We start from the raw sequence: 22,027 nt of genomic DNA, 5'->3' as shown, positions 1-22,027 counted from the left end.
TTTTTTTGAATGTCCAGAGGACCAGATTTAACTTTTTTAGATTTTTCTACCTGGATTATTGAGCATGCATCAGGATATTAGAAAGAGTTATTCATTTTGTTCTGTTACTTGAAGATTATTATGTCTGAAATAATAGTTTGAAAAAAGGGGCAGATATAATAAGATTTTTTCTTCTTTCTGCTGCCTTTCATTTTAAATCTTTTCTATCCTTTTTTATATTGTTATGGAATTGTTTTGTACTTTTTTAAAATGAATAAACTATATACCATACCATACCATGTCACCGTAATCAATGGAGGGAAGGAAAGTTGCAGTTAGAAGTTGTTTCCTAGCATTCAGAGTTGCACATGATCTATTTCTGAAAAAGAAACCCAATTTTACTTTCAGTTTCTTTATCAAGTTTTCGACATGGGGCTTAAAAGAGAGATGTAAATTGACTAAAATTCCCAAGTATTTGTAAGACTTGACAAACTCAATGGGAACACCATTTGAGGATAAAATAGAAGGAAGGACTGCTGGGATTGACTTCCTGTTAGAAAACATCATCCCTTTGGTTTTGTCAGTATTTAGCACAAGTTTGAGATGGAACAAATCTGACTGGATGTCAAAAGCAGATTGCAAAAGCTGGAAAACCTTAGCAACTGGTTTAGCTTGACAATAAACAACTGTCTAGTCAGCATAGAAATGTAAGAATACATCAGGATTATCTGACCTACATATGTAGATTGAGAAGAGGGTGGGTCCTAACAATGAACCTTGTGGTACACCATTGTTAACAGTTAGATAACTAGAAAAAGTACCATTATGTTGAACACAATGTCTCCGATCTGAGAGATAATTAGAGAACCAACCAATGGTGTGATCTGAGAAACCAGTTTCTATCATGTTCTGCCGTCTGGAGTGTGGAACCCAAGTGCAGGAGGATGACAAGAGGCTCGAGGAAAAGTCAAAAATATTTATAAAAAAAAACACAGCAAAATGCTGATGGGGCAGCTTACTTACAAGGCGAACAGCTAGATTGGAAGGAAGGTGGAACATGAACACCATAAGGACAATCCGGAGACAAAGACAAGACACAAAGGAGCTGACTACACAAGCTGATTGAGAAAAACGACAGACACCTGCCGTGATTAACATTAGACACAGGTGAGACAAGGGCTGAACACAAGGAGGGAAAACACTAAGAGCTGAACTGGAAACATGAGGAAACAGACAAAGACAAAAACCCAGAAACCTTACAATTTCTGAGAGCTTATGACACAAGATATCATGATCCACAGTGTCAAAGGCTTTAGACAGGTCTAAGAAAAGTACAGCACAATAATCCTTAGCATCCAATGCTTCAACAGTATCATTAAAAACCTTCGGCAAAGCAGTCATTGTGCTGTGTTGCTTCCTGAAACCAGATTGATGGGGAGGTAAGATGATAAAATAATCTAAATACTTCTTGATTTGAGAGTTTACCAGTTTTTCTAGAACCTTGGCTAAAATGCAGAGTTTAGAGATTGGTCAGTAGTTGTTCAGTGAGGTGGGGTCACCTCCCTTCATTAAAGGTAGAACAAAGGTTGTTTTCCAAGCATTTGGAATGGAGTTTTGGCTTATGGAAAGCTTAAAGATGTGATACACAATTTCTGCAATGATGTGTGCAGCCAGCCTTAAGAAATAAGGAGGAAGGCCATCAGAGCCTTCAGATTTTTTAGAATGCAGACATTTTAAAAATTTATTAAACTCGGTAACCAAAAACAGTGAAAATAAAAAGGTGTGATTTACTGATGATTGTCTTGAGGGAGAGAGTTGATTTGTAGATGTTTGGCTTAAAGGAGAAGTGGCTGGTTTTCCATTAGTAACTGTGGCAAACAAGGAACTCGAAGCAACAAAATGTTTGTTGAAACAGTTCAGGATCTTGTGCTCATTTGACACAGGGATAGAGTTAACAAGAAGTTGTGATGGGAGGTCAGATGAATGAGAGCTGCCGGCTAGAAATAGTCGGACTCACCTCTACGCATGGCTCTGGCTCTGGAACCAGTTTCCTTGAGAGAGGTTGGACACTCTTCCACTCTGGAGTTGCTCCTGGTGAGAGGCGCCAAGCAGGAGTGGGCATACTTATTGACCCCATCTTGGTGCCTGTGTGTTGGGGTTCACCCCAGTGAATGAGAGGGTGGCCTCCCTCTGCCTACATGTGGGGGGATGGGTTCTGACTGTCGTTTGTGCGTATACACCAAACGGAAGTTCAGATTATCCACCCTTCTTGGAGTACTTGGAGGGGGTACTAGAAAGTGCACCTCCTGAGGACTCCCTTGTTCTGCTGGGGGACTTCAATGCTCATGTGGGTAATGACAGTGAGACCTGGAGGGGTGTGGTTGGGAGGAACGGTTCCCTGACCTGAACCCGAGTGGTGTTCTGTTATTGGACTTCTGTGCTCGTCATGGATTGTCCATAACGAACATCATGTTCAGGCATAAGGGTGTCCATATGTGCTCTTGGCACCAGGACACCCTAGGCCACAGTTCGATGATCAAGTTTGTTGTCGTCTCGTCTGATCTGCGGCCACAAGTCTTGCACACTTGGGTGAAGAGAGGGGCAGAGCTGTCCACTGATCACTACCTGGTGGTGAGTTGGTTCCGATGGTGGGGGAGGATGCAGGTCAGACCTGGCTGACCCAAACGTATTGTGAGGGTTTGCTGGGAACGTCTGGCAGAGTCTCCTATGAGACGGAGCTTTAACTCCCACCTCCGGGAGAACTTCGAACATGTTCTAGGGGAGGTGGTGGACATTGAGTCAGAGTGGGCCATGTTTCGTGCCTCTATTGTCGAGGTGGCTTACTGGCGCTGTGGCCGCAAGATTGTCGGTACCTGTCGCAGCGGCAACCCTCTAACCCGGTGGTGGACACTGTCGGTGAGGGATGCTGTCTGGCTGAAGAAGGAGTCCTATTGAGCCTTTTTGGCCTGTGGGACCCCGGAAGCAGCTGATGGGTACCGGCAGTCCAAGCGACACGCGGCTCGGGTGGTCGCTGAGGCAAAAACTCGGGCATGGGAGGAGTTTGGAGAGGCCATGGAGAAGGACTTCCACACGGCTTCGAGGCGATTCTGGTCCACCATCCGGTGTCTCAGGGGGGAAAGTGGTATACCACCAACACTGTTTATAGTAGGAGTGGTGTGCTGCTGATCTCAACTTGGGATGCCGTGGGTCGGTGGGCAGAATACTTTGAAGACCTCTTCAATCCCACCGGCACATCCTCCACTGAGGAAGCGGAGCCTGGGGACTCTGGGTCGGGCCCTCCAATCTCTGGTGCTGAGGTCACAGAGGTGGTTAAAAAGCTCCTCGGTGGCAGGGCCCCAGGGGTGGATGGGATTTGCCCGTAGTTCCTTAAGGCTCTGGATGTTGTAGGGTTGTGTTGGCTTACGCAACTCTGCAGTATTTCGTGGACATCGGGGGAAGTTCCCCTGGATTGGCAGACTGGGGTGGTGGTCCCCCTATTCAAAAAGGGGGACCCTAGAGTGTGTTCCAACTACAGGGGGATCACGCTCTTAAGCCTCCCTGGTAAGGTTTATTCGGGGGTTCTGGAGAGGAGGGTCCGTCGGATAGTCAAACCTCAAATTCAGGAAGAGCAGTGCAGTTTTCGTCCTGGTCGTGGAACACTGGACCAACTCTACACTCTCAACAGGGTCCGGGAGGGTGCGTGGGAGTTTGCCCAACTGGTCTACATGTGCTTTGTGGACTTGGAGAAGACGTTCGACCGCGTCCCTCGGGGACCCCTGTGGGGGGTACTCTGGGAGTATGGAGTACCAGGCCCTTTGATACGGACTGTTAGGTATGACCAGTGTCAGAGACTGGTCCGCATTGCTGGCAGTAAGTCGGGCTCGTTCCCGGTGAGAGATGGACTCTGCCAAGGTTGCCCTTTGTCACTGATTCTGTTCATAACTTTTATGGACAAAATTTCCAGGCGCAGCCAAGGTGTTGAGGGGATCCGTTTTGGTGGCCTTAGGATTGCGTCTCTGCTTTTTGCAGATGATGTGGTCCTATTGGCTTCATCAGATTGTGATCTACAACTTCCGCTGGAGCGGTTCGCAGCCGAGTGCGACGCGACCAGGATGAAGATCAGTTCCTCCAAATCCAAGGCCATGGCCTTGAGCCGGAAAAGGGTAGAGTGCCCTTTCCGGGTCAGGGAGGAGGTCCTACCCCAAGTGGAGGAGTTCAAGTATCTTGGGGTTTTGTTCATGAATGAGGGAAAAATGGAACGTGAGATCAATAGGTGGATAGGTGCAGCGTCTGCAGTGAAGCGGGCGCTGTACAGGTCTGTTGTGGTGAAGAGAGAGCTGAGTCAAAAGGCGAAGCTCTCAATTTACCGATCGATCTACGTTCCTACCCTCATCTATGGTCATGAGCTTTGGGTTGTGACTGAAAGATTGAGATCTCAGATACAAGCAGCCGAAATGAGTTTTCTCCACAGGGTGTCTGGGCTCTCCTTTAGAGATATGGTGAGAAGCTCGATCATCCGGGAGGGACTCAGAGTAGAGCCGCTGCTTCTCCACGTCGAGAGGAGCCAGTGGAGGTGGCTCAGGCATCTGTTTAGGTTGCCTCCTGGATGCCTCCCTGGTGAGGTGTTCCGGACATGTCCCACCGGGAGGAGACCCAGAGGAAGACCCAGGACACGCTTGAGGGACTATGTTTCTCAGCTGGCCTGGGAACGCCTCGGGATTCCCCCGGAGGAGCTGGACCAAGTGGCTGGGGAGAGGGAAGTCTGGGCCTCCCTACTTAGGCTGCTACCCCTGTGACCCGACCCCAGATAAGTGGAAGAAAATGGATGGATGGATGAATGGATGGATGGACTCTGTTTCTTCTGTGGGAATTGATCTTTGGGATGGACCAGTCTTTACCATAATGTATTTTGGGATTTGAAAGCCACTGGGACGTCATCTTTAGAAAACGTCTCGGTTTCTCTGAAACTCCCACAACATACGGAATGACCACTGGTCTGGGTTCCTCCTTTTCACCTGATGGCTGGCTGGAGTCCTGTTTGGGTTTCTACTCTGCTTTCAAGAAGGCCCAGTTAGGATATCCACATTGCTCTAGAGCCTGTCTTCTGTGGGATTTCTCCTTCTGCATGGCTCCTGAGTTAGTGGGAACGCTGTCTGCTCTGTAGTACAGAGTCCTGATGACTCCTAACTTGTGCTCCAGGGAGTGATGGGAGTCAAACTGCAAATACTGGTCTGTGTGGGTGGGTTTGCGGTACACCTCAGTTTGCAAATGTCCTCTATCAGAGACCGAGACCTCACAGTCCAATAAAGCCAACCTGCCATTTTTCACATCTTCTCGTGTGAACTTGCTATATTTATCCACAGAGTTGATGTGATTAGTGAAATGTTGGACTTCCTGAGATTTAATTTTAACCCAGGTGTCATCAACATACCTGAACCAATGACTCAGTGGTGTCCCTGAATAGGACGTCAAGGCTCTTTTTTCTACCTCCTCCATGTACCAGTTAGCAACAGTAGGAGAAACTGGAGACCCCATAGCACACCCATTTAAGCAGAACAACAATGCATCAGTTTTTCTCAAAGTTATTCAGAATCAGAATCAGCTTTGTCGTTGCACCAAAGCACAATGAAATTAAATGGACTGTACTTATATATAACAACTTTCTATCTTATTTCAAGAAAGCGCTTCACACTACAATCTGTGCCCTCATTTACACATTCATACAACACTCTGCTAGATCTCTACAAAGCTAATTGAACAAATCATTCTAAAGAGAATGATCAGTGCTTTAGATCAAATTCATACACTGATGGGACACACATCAGAGGCAATGAGGGGTTCAGTGTCTTACCCAGGGACACTTCAGCATGTGACTACTGGTGGATTCGAACTCCCAACTCTTGCACTGGAGGAAGACTGCTCTAAACACTCAGGCACAGTTGCCCGATTTCAGTACAGCCCGTCTGAGAAAACATAAACAAACAGACATGGGGAGACAAAGGTGACTGAGGCCACGGCCTCGGTTTTGTTTAGATAAGGAAAAGAGAAACACAAGTGTAGAGGAGGTATTTTAAAAAAAATCATATCTTGCACTGTGTCCTATACGGGACACAGTGTGAAAGTTGAAAAAAAAAAAACTCATCATAGATGGCAACATACTGATGACGTCATAATACATTTATGCATGAGAAGGCTGACAAAGGTGGTGAGTTGTCCGCGGACACTGCCAGATAGTTCCATAGTCCTGATAAGAGATGGTGTAGTGACTATCAGCCATCTCAGATCTGATACAGATTCACATATGTTCTCAGGAAGCGGGTAGGGGATGGGAGGGGCAGCGGAGCTTCTTGTTCATATAAACATCCAGGAGAAATTATTGAATCTTGATTTGGACATGAATGTTGCATAATGCCCCCATGACTCGAAAAGGAAGAAATAGGTAAAAATAATGGATGGATGGATGTTGCATTATGCAACATGTCAAACAACAAATTGTGAAATCAAAACTTTACATATTTACATATCACAATATTTTACTACAGAGGCTTGAATAATGATGTTGGAATTACAGGAACAGCTCTAAAATGGTTTAAATTATATCTATCTGATAGATTCCAGTTTGTAAATGTAAATAATAAATCTTCTTCATACACCAAAATTAGTCATAGAGTTCCTCAGGGCTCAGTGCTTGGGCCAATACTTTTTACTTTTTTTATGCTTCCATTAGGTAAAATTATTAAACAGAAAGGGATACAGTTTCATTGTTATGCTGATGATACACAATTATATTTGTCCATTAAACCCAATGAATCAAATCAGCTACTTAGACTACAAGCATGTCTTAAAGACATAAAAACCTGGATGACCCTTAATTTTCTCCTGTTGAACACAGATAAGACTGAGGTTTTGGTTTTTGGACCTGAGCACCTCAGGAATGAATTTTTCAGTCTTTCTCCCTCCTTAGATGGCATTAATCTGTCCTCCAGCTCCAACGTTAAAAATCTTGGTGTTATTTTTGATCAGGACATTTAATTCCCCACATTAAAAACGTTAGTAGAACTGCATTCTTCCACCTGCGTAATATCACTAACATTAGAAACATCTTATCTAAAAATGATGCAGAAAAACTGGTCCATGCATTTGTCACGTCTAGACTGGACTATAGCAAAGGTTTATTATCTGGATGTCCAAATACTTCTTTAAAACGTCTTCAGTTGATCCAAAATGCTGCTGCCAGAGTCTTAACTGGAGTTAGTAGGAGAGATCATATCACTCCAGTTTTAGTTTCTCTCCATTGACTCCCTGTCAAATCCAGAATAGAATTCAAAATCTTACTTCTAACCTACAAAGCTCTCAACAACCTGGCTCCATCTTATATTACAGATCTTATTGTTCCATATTTTCCTAACAGAGCACTTCGCTCTCAGACTGCAGGTTTACTTGTGGTTCCTAGAATTTACAAAAACAGAAGGGGAGGCAGATCCTTCAGTTATCAGGCTCCTCTCTTGTGGAACCAACTTCCAATCTCTGTCCGTGAGGCTGACACATTATCCAGTTTTAAAACTAGGCTTAAGACTTTCCTTTTTGATAAATCCTATAGTTAGGGTCGGCTTGGGTTTCCTGAGCTGTCCCTTAGTTATGCTGCTATAGGCTTAGACTGCTGGAGGACAAACTGACCACACTTTTCACTCTGCTACTGTCTTTACTTACTCTGCTCAACTTGTTTAGTATTTGTAATTATTTTTTCTATCCTTAACGTGTTTTTTTGTCTTTCAGCTGCACCTGGACCTATACCTGGACCTATACCTGGACCTACCATTCTGTGTTCGTCTGTCTCTCCTTCCTGTCCTCTCAACCAGCCGGTCAAAGCAGATGGCCGCTTGTCCTGAGCCTGGTTCTGCTGGAGGTTTCTTCCTTTTAAAAAGGGAGTTTTTCTTTCCACTGTCTCCACTGTGCTTGCTCAGGATGGGAGACTGCGTCGAAGCCATGATTCAACTTGTCTGCTGGATTCCTTAGATAGAGAACTTTACTAATTGGCTTTTATGTGAATGTTCCTGTAAAGTGCCCTGAGACAACTTTGTTGTGATTTGGTGCTATATAAATAAACGGGGGCAGCACAGTGGTGCCAGAGCCCTATAAAGAGAGAGTTGCGACACTCTTTGAACTCGCCGATACGCGGTCACGTGGTTCATGCAGCTCCCAGTAGTTCCAAACAGCTCATCCTGTCAGTCAGTTTGAGCAGCTGTTGGCGCAACACAGCACAAGAATCGACTTTTCTTACTTTACCTGATGTCTTTCAGTAATTATTGAGCAGTAACGAACTGATTACTTAACTGATTACTGATTATTTCACAGACTATGCATTTTATCAAAGCATTTTTAGAAGCGGCTGATACATTTATCATTAAATTTTAGAAGGAAACGAGACTGCAAACACATTTGTTAGAAAAAATGTATATGCAATACGATGATCAATATAGACATATCCGTGTTTTATAATGTAAAAAAAAAAGATCAGAGTAACTCCTGTTATAAAGCTGTTTCTGATGTTCTCTGCAGGTTAATGCTGCACCTTGTCCTCCATGCAGCATCATATCTGCTCCAGCTTACCTCAGAACATCTGGATGAATTCTTGAATTCTATAGAAGATATTAATTCAACCTTTATTTAAACAGGTTCGTCCCATTGAGCCACGAGGACTCATTTACAAGAGAGACTGAATATAATTGTTGTATTTGTCTTTTTTTATGGCAACCAAGTACCTGGTAAGTGAGTTGATTGTAGCCTGACAACTATTGTAAAATTGTAATTCATTGATTAAAATATAGGCAGCACGGTGGTGCAACTGGTAGAGCTGCTGCCTCTCAGCGAGCAGGTCCCTGGTTCAAACCCCGGTCCGGGGGCCTTTCTGGGTGGAGTTTGCATGTTCTCTCCATGCATGCGTGGGTTTTCTCCGGGTACTCCGGTTTCCTCCCACAGACCAAAAACATGCATGTTAGGCTGATTGGTAACTCTAAATTGTCCCTAGATGTGAGTGAGAGAGTGAATGGTTGTTTGTCTCGTTTGTCTCTATGTGTCCCTGTGATGGACTTGCGACCCGTCCAGGGTGTACCCCGCCCCTCGCACAGTGATTGCTGGACATGGGCACCGACGACCCCCGTGACCCAAAATGGAATAAACGGGTAAAGATAATGGATGGATGGATGATTAAAATGTTCATTTAAATGAAACTGTTTCTAGTTAAAATCATAACGATGACAAAATAAGTGTTAACTGTGCAAAAATAAAATTCCAAACAATTTATTATAACATATGTAAAGCAAGCTTTAATAAAGTACTTTTACTGACATTTATACAGTTTATTAATGACATCATCTCAATTCAGCAGGAGCACCATCATCATCATCACAACAACACAAAGTGAGAGCTGTAAATTTAATCTGCACAAACATTTTCAATCAGGGCTCAAAATGTTGAACTGTCAAAGAAATGTGCAAGAAAATAAACTGATGTCACTCTACAGGCACATTTAGAGAGAGGACAGTTCACAGAGACACAGTGAGGACGAGTGAGACAGAGACACAGTGAGGACGAGTGAGACTGAAGGAGGTTCAACCAGTTGTTCATGGACCAGAACCAGATGAGAAGAACAGCAGAACTTCCACTGACCAGTGATCTGACCAGTGATCTGACCAGTGACCTGACCAGTGACCTGACCAGTGACCTGACCAGTGATCTGACCAGTGACCTGACCAGTGATCTGACCAGTGGTCTGACCAGTGACCTGACCAGTGATCTGACCAGTGGTCTGACCAGTGATCACACATGTTGTTCTAAATTAAACTTTGGTACGAACAGTGTTAAATAATTCATGTCATATTTTTATTGAACAATAATCTTCATTCTAACAGTGACGTTGTAATTTCAGAGACTGAGGAAGAAACAGAAATGAGGCGAGTGAGATGAGGGACAGATGAAAATGTGTCCTCAGAGGACGGGGACATGTCAGGATCTGATGATCCAGGATCAACAGGACCAGGAGGATGGATCAACAGGACCAGGAGGATGGATCAACAGGACCAGGAGGATGGATCAACAGGACCAGGAGGATGGATCAACAGGACCAACAGGACCAGGATGATGAATCAACAGGACCAGGAGGATGGATCAACAGGCAGTCAGGGAACAGAGATGAACAACCTGAGGAACAATTAGAACACAAAAAAAAATACATGAGCAGGACAGAAGAAACTCACAGACAAGAAAATTAACTCAGTCCTGAGAAGAAAAATGTTAACAATGGAAAATAAATTGACATATTTTTACAAAAGATCAGATGAAGACAACTGGCATGAAGAAGAACTTCCAGCTCCATCTCAATGTACCTGTGATAGTTTAATAAGTGTTTTGTTACTGTCCTACAGTTTATTGATGCTGATATATTCTTGTAATAATTCTTATTTCTTGTTCTGTCTTGAAAGAGTCTCATCTCAACTTGACCCATGATTACCAAACACTAAACTAATAATATAAAACTAATGTAAATGAACAGTCCTGCAGTAAATACCAACTTTGTGAAGGTTATGGTGTTAAAGTAATTTTATTCAAACATCTTGATTCAGCTGTTATTGATTAATAGAAGACAGAAAATGAGATCTTGTACCTTTGTGATACTTTGAATGCAACATTCAGTTCATGAAGTCATTCTCCTCTGGTTTACCTGGAAAACATGAAAAAATTGACTCATCTCCACAATCACGTTTTTTCTTTAATGATAATGTCACAACTTATGCTGCAGTCTTTGACAAATGATCTATAACTTGAACTAAATGACGTCAGTCTTGTTGTCATGTTGTCATCATCCTTTGTTAAATCAGGTCTCTCTTGTAAATGAGTCTCGAGGCTCAATGGGATTTACCTGTAGAAATAAAGGTTGAACGAATCTCTCAGGAAAAAAAGGACAAATATTTTCTAGTTGAGTTCAGTAACTCGAATTACCATAAATTTAAAAAACACCACCTTTCAAAATTTAAGCAGTAAAAGATATTTTAAAACGCTGAATTAGAAATAGACCCGTTTAAACCGTCATGCTGCAGAGCAGCTGCAGTTAAAACACAACTAGTAATTTAACATGTTTCATTAAAACTGGCGACATGAAGTATTAATGTTGATAAATTGTGGTACAGAACAGTCAGATAACGCTTCACAATAGCAAAAAAGTGTCGCATTTGCATCAACTTACCGGAAAAACACGGAGAATTAACTACGTTCAATGCTGAAACGCTGCTGTTTGGAACTTTTTGCCGCTGCATGACCCACGTGACTTCCACATTCTATTCTTTCTATGGGAGTCTATGGGAGTGTCGCAACTCTCTCTTTATAGGGCTCTGAGTGGTGCAACTGGTAGAGCTGCTGCCTCTCAGTGAGCAGGTCCTTGGTTCAAACCCCGGTCCAGGGGCCTTCTGGGTGGAGTTTGCATGTTCTCTCCGTGCTGTGTGGGATTTTTTCCAGGTATTCTGGTTTCCTCCCACAGACCAAAAACATGCATGTTAGACTGATTGGTAACTCTAAATTGTCCCTAGGTGTGAGCGAGAGAGTGAATGGTTGTTTGTCTCGTTTGTCTCTATGTGTCCCTTTGATGGACTTGCGACCCGTCCAGGGTGTCCCCCGCCCCTCGCACAGTTATTGCTGGACATGGGCACCGGCGACCCCCGTGACCCAAAATGGAAGAAGTGGGTAAAAGATAATGGATGGATGGATAAATAAAATGAATTGAACTGAATTGAATTGAAGTATTGTTTCAATTGTTCTCACTTCTGGGCTAACTCGCAGCATTAATAAGTCAACCCTGGCTAACTGAATGCTGGTTCACTCCATCAGTTTTAAAATCTAAATTCAGACACTTTTGTTCATGTATAATGCTGACTGAGAGATTTAATGTTCTTGTCTTTGCTCTACTTTTCAGGACCTGGGGACCATGGTGAAGCAGTTATCCAGGTTCCTTGATGTTACCTGTGACAAAGTTCAGCTGGAGGTTCTGGTGGAACACTGCAACCAGCTGATTGAGCAGTGCTGCAAGTCTGAGGCGCTCTCTGTTTATAGGGGTGAGTGAGATGGGACATTATAACAAATTTAAGTGCTGGTCTCTTTTAGAATAACAACAAGGTAAGGCTGGCTCCTACCGAACCTGGTGGCTGTCTTTCAGGAGAAAGAGTTGCAATCTGTTAACTGGCACATTAGTGGTTTGAGCCCAGCTTCCTACACCACATGCTGGTATCTTTAGCCCAGTCACTAAAAATGAAGTTAGGTGTCTGTGAATGTGACTTATGTGAAAGCCCTTTGAATGGTCAGAAAGACTAGAAAGTTGCTACAAAAATGCAGTTCATTTAACATTTACATCAGAATTTGAGAGCTCTGACATCAGTAAGTACCAAATCTACAAATATATCTTAAAATTGTTTTTAGGTATAATTTTCAGAGTTGTTAATGTCTGTAAGTTTTAAAACTGTACAACCAGTTTTTAGTCACATCGGTTTGCATTCCTATCTCAGTTCACTGCAGACACTAATGTTTGTCAAAACTGGACAAAGCCCAAGACACCCTGACTTTTGGTCAAAGTTAACAGAAGTCTAATTTAACTTTCATATGGACTAGAATCATAGTTGCCAAGTCCGCTTATTATAAGTGACTTTGCTATTGTTTTTTTCTAAAGTCGCTTGCGAATCTTGTGAGTTGCAGTTTTTCGGGCTTGATTTGAACATGATCAAAGTTGCTTGACTTACTTTCCGAGTGAAAGTAGTTGATTATCTTCCAGCTCCACACAATAAAGCAAAAGACAAGCAGCAGTAGGTAGTTTGTCCCTTCCACGCCTCTGTTTCCCTGTTTATCGCTCCCGCCCAAGTTGGCGAGACGAAAGGTGCACACTCAAACACTCACAAACACTCATACTGTGGCCGACCACTAGGGGGCTCCACTCACAAGCTGATGTCAGGATGTTTTAAAAAATATGTAGAAAAAATGACATATGTAAAATGTATTTTTTATCAGAACTTAAAAGTATGTTATTCAGTGTTTAGCATGATTTTGCTGTTGTTTATGTGTAAACAAAACAACAGTATAAACATGTATGTTTATACTGTTTAAAAATGGCCTCTGTTTTACACAATGTGGTGGGTTGCCAGTTGGGCTTGTTTTGGGCTGTTTTCATAGAGCTGGTTGCTTGTTTCTATCGCAAGATCTGGCAACACCGACTACAATAAAATATCCATCCATCCATCCATTATCTTTACCCGTTTGTTCCAGTTTGGGTCACGGGGGTCGCTGGTGCCCATGTCCAGCAATCACTGTGCGAGGGGCGGGGTACACCCTGGACGGGTCGCAAGTCCATCACAGGGCCACATAGAGACAAACGAGACAAACAACCATTCACTCTCTCACTCACACCTAGGGACAATTTAGAGTTACCAATCAGCCTAACATGCATGTTTTTGGTCTGTGGGAGGAAACCGGAGTACCCGGAGAAAACCCACGCATGCACGGAGAGAACATGCAAACTCCACCCAGAAAGGCCCCTGGACCGGGGTTTGAACCAGGGACCTGCTCGCTGAGAGGCAGCAGCTCTACCAGTTGCACCACCGTGCTGCCCACAATAAAATGTAAAAGACAGAAAATAAAAGTAGGTAGGAAATTAGACTTAAGCATAAATTAAATGTACCAGTAATCAAAAGCACAGCAAATAAAACACACAGAAAGAAGGACTGGGACAAGAAGGAAGTGTAGTTAACCTAACTCATCTACAGAGGCCCAGTCCACACAGAACAGGTCATCAAGTAAAGACAACCATCCATTCTCGTTCACACCCAGGGACAATTTACAGTTGCCAACCTAATATACAGTTGAAACCAGAAAATTACCTTCACTGTATATAAACACAGAACCATTTATCAGTTACAATATAAGATTCAAACGATGCATGAACAGAGGGTGTTGTTTTTAAAAATAAAATCATGCATCAACAGGTGAGCTAGATGGACAAATGTTGCCAACAGAGAAGTAAACGTCAATGTACCTCCTCATGGTGTCTACTTTAGGACCAGACAGGTTTTATAGGAGACTGGAGGAAAGCAGGGATTTGGGCAACGATTTGAGTGTAGAATCATCAGGTCTGTGAGGAGGCAGAGAGAGGTCAGTTTCTTTGCTGAACACTGGGTGAAGATCGTGATTCAACACAAGAATATTTCAGGTGCCAGAACAGGGTGAAGGTGAAGATGTTGTGGCAGAACTCAAACAGCTAACTATTGAAAACTGACATTTTCACGTTGGCGTCAGAAGCTTTTTTAATGTGGAGGGACACTTTGGTGGGGGTAAGGTGTCCTCCCCTAGAACAATTGGAATAAAGTAATGCCATTTCCTGCAATCTGGTGTATTTTAATGGGTTGTTAAACATCTATGTTACCTACATATGCTGTCAAGTAAGGTGCATTTTTTGAAATCAGCTATTGCCAGAATTGTAAAACCAGTCTGTGTCCTCTGAGTGGAGACTGTGTTTGTGTGTAAGGCAAGAGGGCCCCATAAGTGGAAACGTTGGTTACGTACTGTAACCCCAGATTCTATGAGTATAAGCTTCGCCCTTTAAGGCTGTCGCTGATGGGTTATCCCGATATGCGAAGCATTACACTGAAAAAATTTAGTCCACGCCCACCTGCTGTGTGGGCCCTACCCGGTCCGTATAAATTACGTTAACAGCAGGTAATTGGCTCCCAAATAGCTTTTTCTTCAGCCACTTAGGAGCCAGTGAGGCCCGACGCTTAAAGGGCTACGCTTATACTCATAGAATCTGGGGTTACAGTACGTAACCAACGTTCTATTTCGTATAAGCTTTGCCCTTTAAGGCTGTCGCTGATGGGTTAAGGGCGAAGCAGATGTGGTATTTGCCTCACTGGGTCCATTCGAACATCGTATGAAGCAGAAGCTTGCCCAAAAAACGTCTTGTCACTCAGCTCCCCATGTGCGTAATTACGCATTGCGTAATTATGTGTGCCATGCACAGACGCATGTTGTGTTACTATGCATTCTGAATGCATGAACGCCCTGGAAAAAAATTCAACGGGGAGGGAAAATATGCTGAAAAGAGCCATGAACCAACCGGTTATGGCTGAACAGTATGAACAGATTAATAATAACAGGAGAGCTGATTATAATCAAATGAACTGATTGGTGACAATAATCATGAACTGATTAGTGACAGTAGAACCAAAATAACAATCATGACTTGTGACTGATACCAACATCTCACACTGTAATGCATGCAGACAGATGTGAGTTAAACGGAGTTCCATGAAACAACAATATTCATTCTGTAAAACACTAAGGACAGAATGTGTCATGGGACGAGCCGTCACATCACGTAGGTAAAAGCGAATGAATGAGCAGGGTGTTGACCACGCGGCCGCAGTGCAAAATGTCCTGCATTGACATACCGTTATTCAAGGCAGTCGAAGATGCAGTACCCCTGGTCGAGTGCGCCCTGAGGTTGTCAGGAGGCTCTAAATCTGATGCTCTGTAGGCTTCAGAAATGGCCTCACACAGCCATTGTGACAAGCGCTGGGTGGATAACGGTCGACCTGCAGATGCATCTCTATAATGCACAAACAAATGTTGAGTTTGACGCATTGCAGCTGTGCACGCTATGTAACACGTCAATGCCCGCACCGGACAGAGAAGATGGAAAAACAGGGGCCAAGCATTCTCAACAAAGGTTGGTCATCTATACAACTTTCCTTCTTCGTTCTTCTGACAGTGCTATTCGCTCGCTGAAGAAAAATGGGAGTTGATTACCCGCTCTTAACGTAATTTATACGGACCGGGTGGGGCCCACACAGCAGGTGGGCGTGGACTAAATTTTTTCAGTGTAATGCTTCGCATAACGGGATAAACCCATCAGCGACAGCCTTAAAGGGCGAAGCTTATACGAAATAGAACAGATGTGTACTCTCTGCATGTGTGTGAGTTAACAGCTGAGCAACGAGCTTTCTCAGTGAAAGTGCACACATGGAAACTTGGTTTAAATATGTTACAAAACAAATAACAATGATTGTTGTATGATTATTACTTACAACATGATTATTTGAATAATTATATGTGATTATGTTTGATTAAAAGTACATGATTAAGTTGAACAAATTATAAAAGAGTTGTTGGATATTTCTTATCTAGACTGGTCCTATGGTTTTGATCTGCTCAGAGATGGGATTATAATGAAATTATGACCCGTTTCTGACTGGGTTAAACTGGGCAAGCAGCTCTAAGAGTGTCTCCCTGGGATTTCAACATCAGTCAAGGAATAGAGTTTAATCTGCTTGCTACATCACGTAGAAGGCTTTTGAAGCACCGTCTTATATATGGAGTGAGGCCTGGTGAGTGCTAACGCCGTTAGCCGTTGGACCGAGGGAGCCGAGCTACAGCTGTCAGACCTGGGGGTTGTTACAACGGAGACGCGGTCTGCCACCGTTTGGACCTGCGTGCAGCTGGGGCCGAGTGAACCGAGAGACCGCTGTGGGATCTGGGGGTTGTTGCCGCTAGGCCTCAGCTAACACCATAAGCCTGTGAAACTCGTGGCGCTAGATCCTGTGCTTCTGAGAGTTGATATCAACAATCCAGAAGCATCGTGAGTAATGCCGAGCAAACACAAACTAAGGAAACAAGAGTCGGAAAATAATTCAGAAGATATGGAGGAAGTTAAAAACTCTTTGAACTTTATGAGTGCTGAACTGACAAGATTAGCATCTAAGTGTGAACTCCTGACCAGTCTGATTGAGGAAGTGAAACAATTGAAAGAACTGATGATTAATAAAGACAAAAAAATAGCTGAACTGGAACAAAAAGTAGAAGACATGGAACTATACACAAAAATAGACAACTTGGTGATCACTGGACTGGAAGTTAGGAACTGGACATATGCAAGAGTTGTTGCTGATACCAGCACTACAAAAGATGCACCACAGGAAGAACTACAGACTCTGGAGGAGCAAGTAGTGAATTTTTTACAAAACAAAGACATTGACATTGAACATGAGGACATTTCAATCTGTCACACCCTGCCCAACAAATCAGATAAAGCCAAACCATCCATAGTCATAAAGTTCATTAGCAGGAAATCAAGAAACAAGGTAATAATGCAAGCAAAAAAACTGAAGGGAACAAATGTTTACATAAATGAACATCTAACTAAAAAAAAAATGGAAATATTGCACGTGAAGCAAGATGGTTGAAAAAACAGAAAAAAATAGCATCAACTTGGACAAGAAATGGAAATATCTGGATCAAACTACAGGAAGGATCTCAGGCTAAAATAATAAAAGACCTGAAAGATCTGGAAAAACTATAATGAGCTCAGGAAATGACAGATGATAAATCATCGACATAACTTCACTAACAAGAAATTAACAAAATATAAAACAAACAAATACTTTAAAACATGGCAACATACGAAGACTTTGAGTTTAAAATATACAATGTTGAAGATGCGATTGATACAAATTTTTTCCCTGAAATACAAGACTGGGAATATTACAATGAAGAACAGTTTAATGACATCAATATAACTAATGGAGGTCTCTCTATTATTCACTTTAATAGTAGAAGTTTAAATGCAAATATATCCAAAATAACAGATTATTTAAAACAGCTAAACAGAACTTTTACAATAATAGCACTGTCAGAGACATGGCTCAACGATGAAAACACAACTAATGTTCACATGGAAGGGTATGAATTATATCATGTGAACAGAAGCAACAAAAGAGGTGGTGGAGTGGCTCTATTTGTTAAAAATGAAATAAAATGTAAGTTAATTAATGAAATGTCAATAGTTGTTGATAATATCATGGAAATAATAACAATAGAAATAATAAACAAGAATGATAAAAACATATTAATAAGTTGTGTATATCGATCTCCAGGATCAAATATAGAAATATTCACTGATAAAATCGTACAACTATTGGACAAGAGTTTTAATAAAAGCATTTTTTTGTGTGGAGACTTTAATATTGACCTGGGAAATAAAACAGATTCAAATAACATTAGAACATTTACAAATTCATTGTATAGTTTAAATCTTTATCCGTTAATATCAAAACCAACAAGAATTACAACTCGTACAATAATCGATAATATTTTCACAAATGTAACAAATGGGGATGTGATGGGAGGTATTTTAACGAATGATTTGAGTGATCACTTACCAGTTTTCATGATTTATAAAAATGATCAAAGCATTACAAAAGAAATTACAATTAAGAAAAAAAGAATAAACACATCAAAAAAAGCAATGGACAAATTAAAAGATGATTTACATAAACAAAGCTGGAAAGACGTGTATGTTGATGATGTGAACAGATCATATGATGAGTTTATGAAAATTTTAGGAGCTCTGTATGAAAAGAATTGTGTGCAAAATAATTGTACAAAGAGAAATGTTGTTGACCAACCATGGATGACGAAAGGGTTGAGAAATGCTTGTAAAAAAATAATTATTTGTATACATGTTTCTTGAAATTGAGAACACAAGAGGCTGAAGAGAAATATAAGAAGTATAAAAATAAATTAGTAGCGATTATAAGGAAACAAGAAGGAATATTATAGTGATTTATTAAATAAAAGTAATGGTGATATGAAAGCTACATGGCAAGTAATAAATAGTGTTCTGAAAAGTCATAAAGCAAAAACAGGTATTTCACAATATTTTTTGAAAGATGACGATGAAATCCATGATGAAAATGAAATTGTAAATGGATTTAATCATCACTTTGTGAACGTTGGATCAAGCCTTGCAGCTAAAATACCAAAAGTAGACAATAATGTGAACCATTCAGTTATAAGTTGTGACAACAGTATTTTTCTTAATGGAACTGACAAAGAAGAAATAATGAATGTGATAAAAAAATCTGACAGATAGATCAAAAGACTGGGTGGACATGGATATGATGTTTGTAAAGGACATAATGAGTTATGTTATCGAGCCGTTTACATATATTTGTAATTTATCATTTTCAAAAGGAATATTTCCAGACAGTATGAAAGTAGCAAAGGTAGTTCCTCTCTTTAAAAATGGTGATAAATGTGTGTTCAATAATTATAGACCAATATCCTTATTACCACAGTTCTCAAAAATTCTAGAAAAACTGTTTGTGACCAGATTAGATAAATTTATTACTAAACAAAACATTCTAAGTAGCAGTCAGTATGGGTTTAGAGCAAAAAACTCTACATCAATGGCTCTCATGGAAATAATAGAACAAATAACTACTGCTGTCGATCAAAAACAGTATTGTGTTAGTATTTTTGTTGATTTAAAAAAAGCATTCGATGCTATTGACCACACTATTCTCCTTGAAAAATTAAATAAATATGGTATAAGAGGACCAGCATTACACTGGGTATCTAGCTATTTGAAAGATAGGAAACAGTTTGTACAAATAAATGGTGTACGATCTGACCTCTGCAATATCACTTGTGGAGTTCCTCAAGGCTCTGTACTTGGACCAAAGTTATTTATTTTATATGTGAATGACTTAGTGAATGTATCAGGACTCCTCAAATGTGTCCTTTTTGCAGATGACACCACATTTTTCTGTTTGGGTAAAGATGTAAAACGTTGGTTACGTACTGTAACCCCAGATTCTATGAATATAGGCGTAGCCCTTTAAGGCTGTCGCTGATGGGTTTATCCCGTTATGCAGAGCATAAGCACTGAAAAAATTAGTCCACGCCCACCTGCTGTGTGGGCCCCACCCGGTCCGTATAAATTACGTTAAGAGCGGGAAATCGGCTCCCAAAATAGCTTTTTTCTTCAGCCATTTAGGAGCCAGTGAGGCCCGACGCTTAAAGGGCTACGCCTATACTCATAGAATCTGGGGTTACAGTACGTAACCAACGTTCTATTTCATATAGGCTTCGCCCTTTAAGGCTGTCGCTGATGGGTTAAGGGCGAAGCGGATGTGGTCCTCGCCTCACTGGGTCCATTCGAACACAGTAAGAAGCGGAAGCTTGCCCAAAAAACGTCTTGTCACTCAGATCCCCGTGTGCATAACTACGCATCGCGTAATTATGTGCCATGCACAGACGCATGTTGGGTAACTATGCGTTCTGACAAAGCATGAATACCCCGGAAAACTTTCAACGGGAAGAAGAAGTTGAAAAGGGGGGGGGGGGGCATGAACCAACTGGTTCATGGCTGAACAGTATAAACAGATTAATGTCCATAAATTGATTATTAATCAAATGAACTGATTGGTAACAATAATCATGAACTGATTAGTGACAATAGAACCAAAATCACAGACACGACTTGTGACGGAAAACAACATCTCACACTGTAATGCATGCAGACAGAAGTGAGCTTAAACAGAGTTCCATGAGAACAACAATATTCATTCTGTTAGAGCACTAAGGACAGAATGTGTCATGGAACGAGCCGTTACATCACGTAGGTAAAAGTGAATAAATGAGCAGGGTGTTGACTATGCAGCCGCAGTGCAAATGTCCTGCATTGACATACCATTATGCAGAGCAGTCGAAGATGCGATACCCCTGGTCGAGTGTGCTTAGAGGTTGACAGGAGGCCCTAAATCTGATGCTCTGTAGGCTTCAGAAAAGGCCTCACACAGCCAGTGTGACAAGCGCTGGATGGATAACGGCGACCTGCAGAAGCATCTCTATAATGCACAAACAATTGTTGAGTTTGAAACGCATTGCAGCTGTGCGCGTTATGTAACACGTCAACGCCCGCACCGGACAGAGAAGATGAAAAGATGCTTCCTCTTCTGATCTGTGGGGGGGGGGAAAAGACCCCTCCAACGATATCACTCTTGATTTAAAAGAGCTCGTGATGTTTTAGGCATAAAAGCTGGGTTGGTCTTAAATCAGCTGAGCTGCCCGTCAGCCTAATTTCTAAGGCATGACGAAGCAACAGAGAGGGCAGATAATTACTTACCCTCTTAGCGGGTGTTAAAACCAGCAGCAGGGTTGTTTAAAGAGACAATAATTTAAGTGAAAACCTGATCCAGAGGCTCAATCGGAGCTTTGATCAGGGCTCGCAGGACCAGCGTTAAATCCCACTGTGGAGCAAGTGGACGTGAAGCAGGCCTGTGTCTCTGAACATCTTTTAGAAAAACGCTTATCAGCGGGTGAATAAAAGCTGTTCTGTCTCCGAAACCTTCGTGGCAGGAATAGATGACTGCAACGTACGTTAAAGCGTACTGAAAGCCAACTCCCTATCCATCAGCTGTTGTAGAAAAAACAACACGCCGCCTAAAAGGCATGAGGTGGCCTCTAAACCTTCTCTGTACACCAGCGCTGAAAAGCCGTCCCCTTTGATGTGTACAGAGCTGTGGTAGATGCAGCACGTGAATCTTGAATTGTGTACACTATCTCCTGAGGGAGACCCATCCTCTAAGTGGGACCGCTCAGCGGTCAGACCCACAGGTGTTGACCTATTTCTGGGTAACTCTTGGTCGCTCCTCCTGCCTGAAGGAGAGCATCCTCCCTCCACGACAGTTCCACGGCGACCCGACAACAGACGTTGCAGGCCTGGGAACCATGGTGCGTTCACACGCCGGGAGCCACCAGGAGAGCTGTCAATCCCTCCTCCTGAACTCGGTTCAGGGACTGTAAAAAACAGAGGAGGTGGGGGAAAAGAAACGCGTATAAAAGCGTTTTGGGCCACGGGCTGTGAGTAAATGCATCCCCCCCCCCAGCGATGGATCGTCTCGCGGGCTCAGGGAAAACCATAGTTGACACTGAGCGTTCTTCTCGCGTCGCAAACAGGTCCACAGCTGCTTTGCCAACTTCTGCTGCGTCTGAAAACATCAGATCTGGATGGAGGGTCCAGTCCACGTGACGTGGGCCGCCCCTGGACGTCACATCTGCCCTTCTGTTCAGAACACCGGATATGTAAAACCGCTCTAATAGAGAGCAGGTTTGATGAGCCCAACACAGTAGCCTTCGCGCAATGTGTAACATCTGGGCTGAACGCACACCCTTGATG

At 42.4% G+C, this 22,027-nt stretch overlaps 1 protein-coding gene across 2 annotated transcripts in view; it reads left to right on the top strand.

The window, feature by feature from the left end:
- Positions 1-22,027, top strand: part of sult4a1 (sulfotransferase family 4A, member 1) — a 97,867-nt gene that overhangs the window by 57,965 nt on the left and 17,875 nt on the right. For both annotated transcript variants that reach the window (XM_037695946.1, XM_037695947.1), the window contains exon 6: positions 11,945-12,083. In XM_037695946.1, the coding sequence (XP_037551874.1) occupies positions 11,945-12,083 (139 nt within the window). The remainder of the gene's footprint in view (positions 1-11,944; positions 12,084-22,027) is intronic.

The sequence above is a fragment of the Nematolebias whitei genome, chromosome 22 (assembly GCF_014905685.2).
Source record: "Nematolebias whitei isolate Nwh7 chromosome 22, NemWhi1, whole genome shotgun sequence".
NCBI lineage: Eukaryota > Metazoa > Chordata > Actinopteri > Cyprinodontiformes > Rivulidae > Nematolebias > Nematolebias whitei.
The sequence above is the reverse complement of the archived record's forward strand: the minus strand, read 5'-3'. Positions and strand labels throughout refer to the sequence as shown.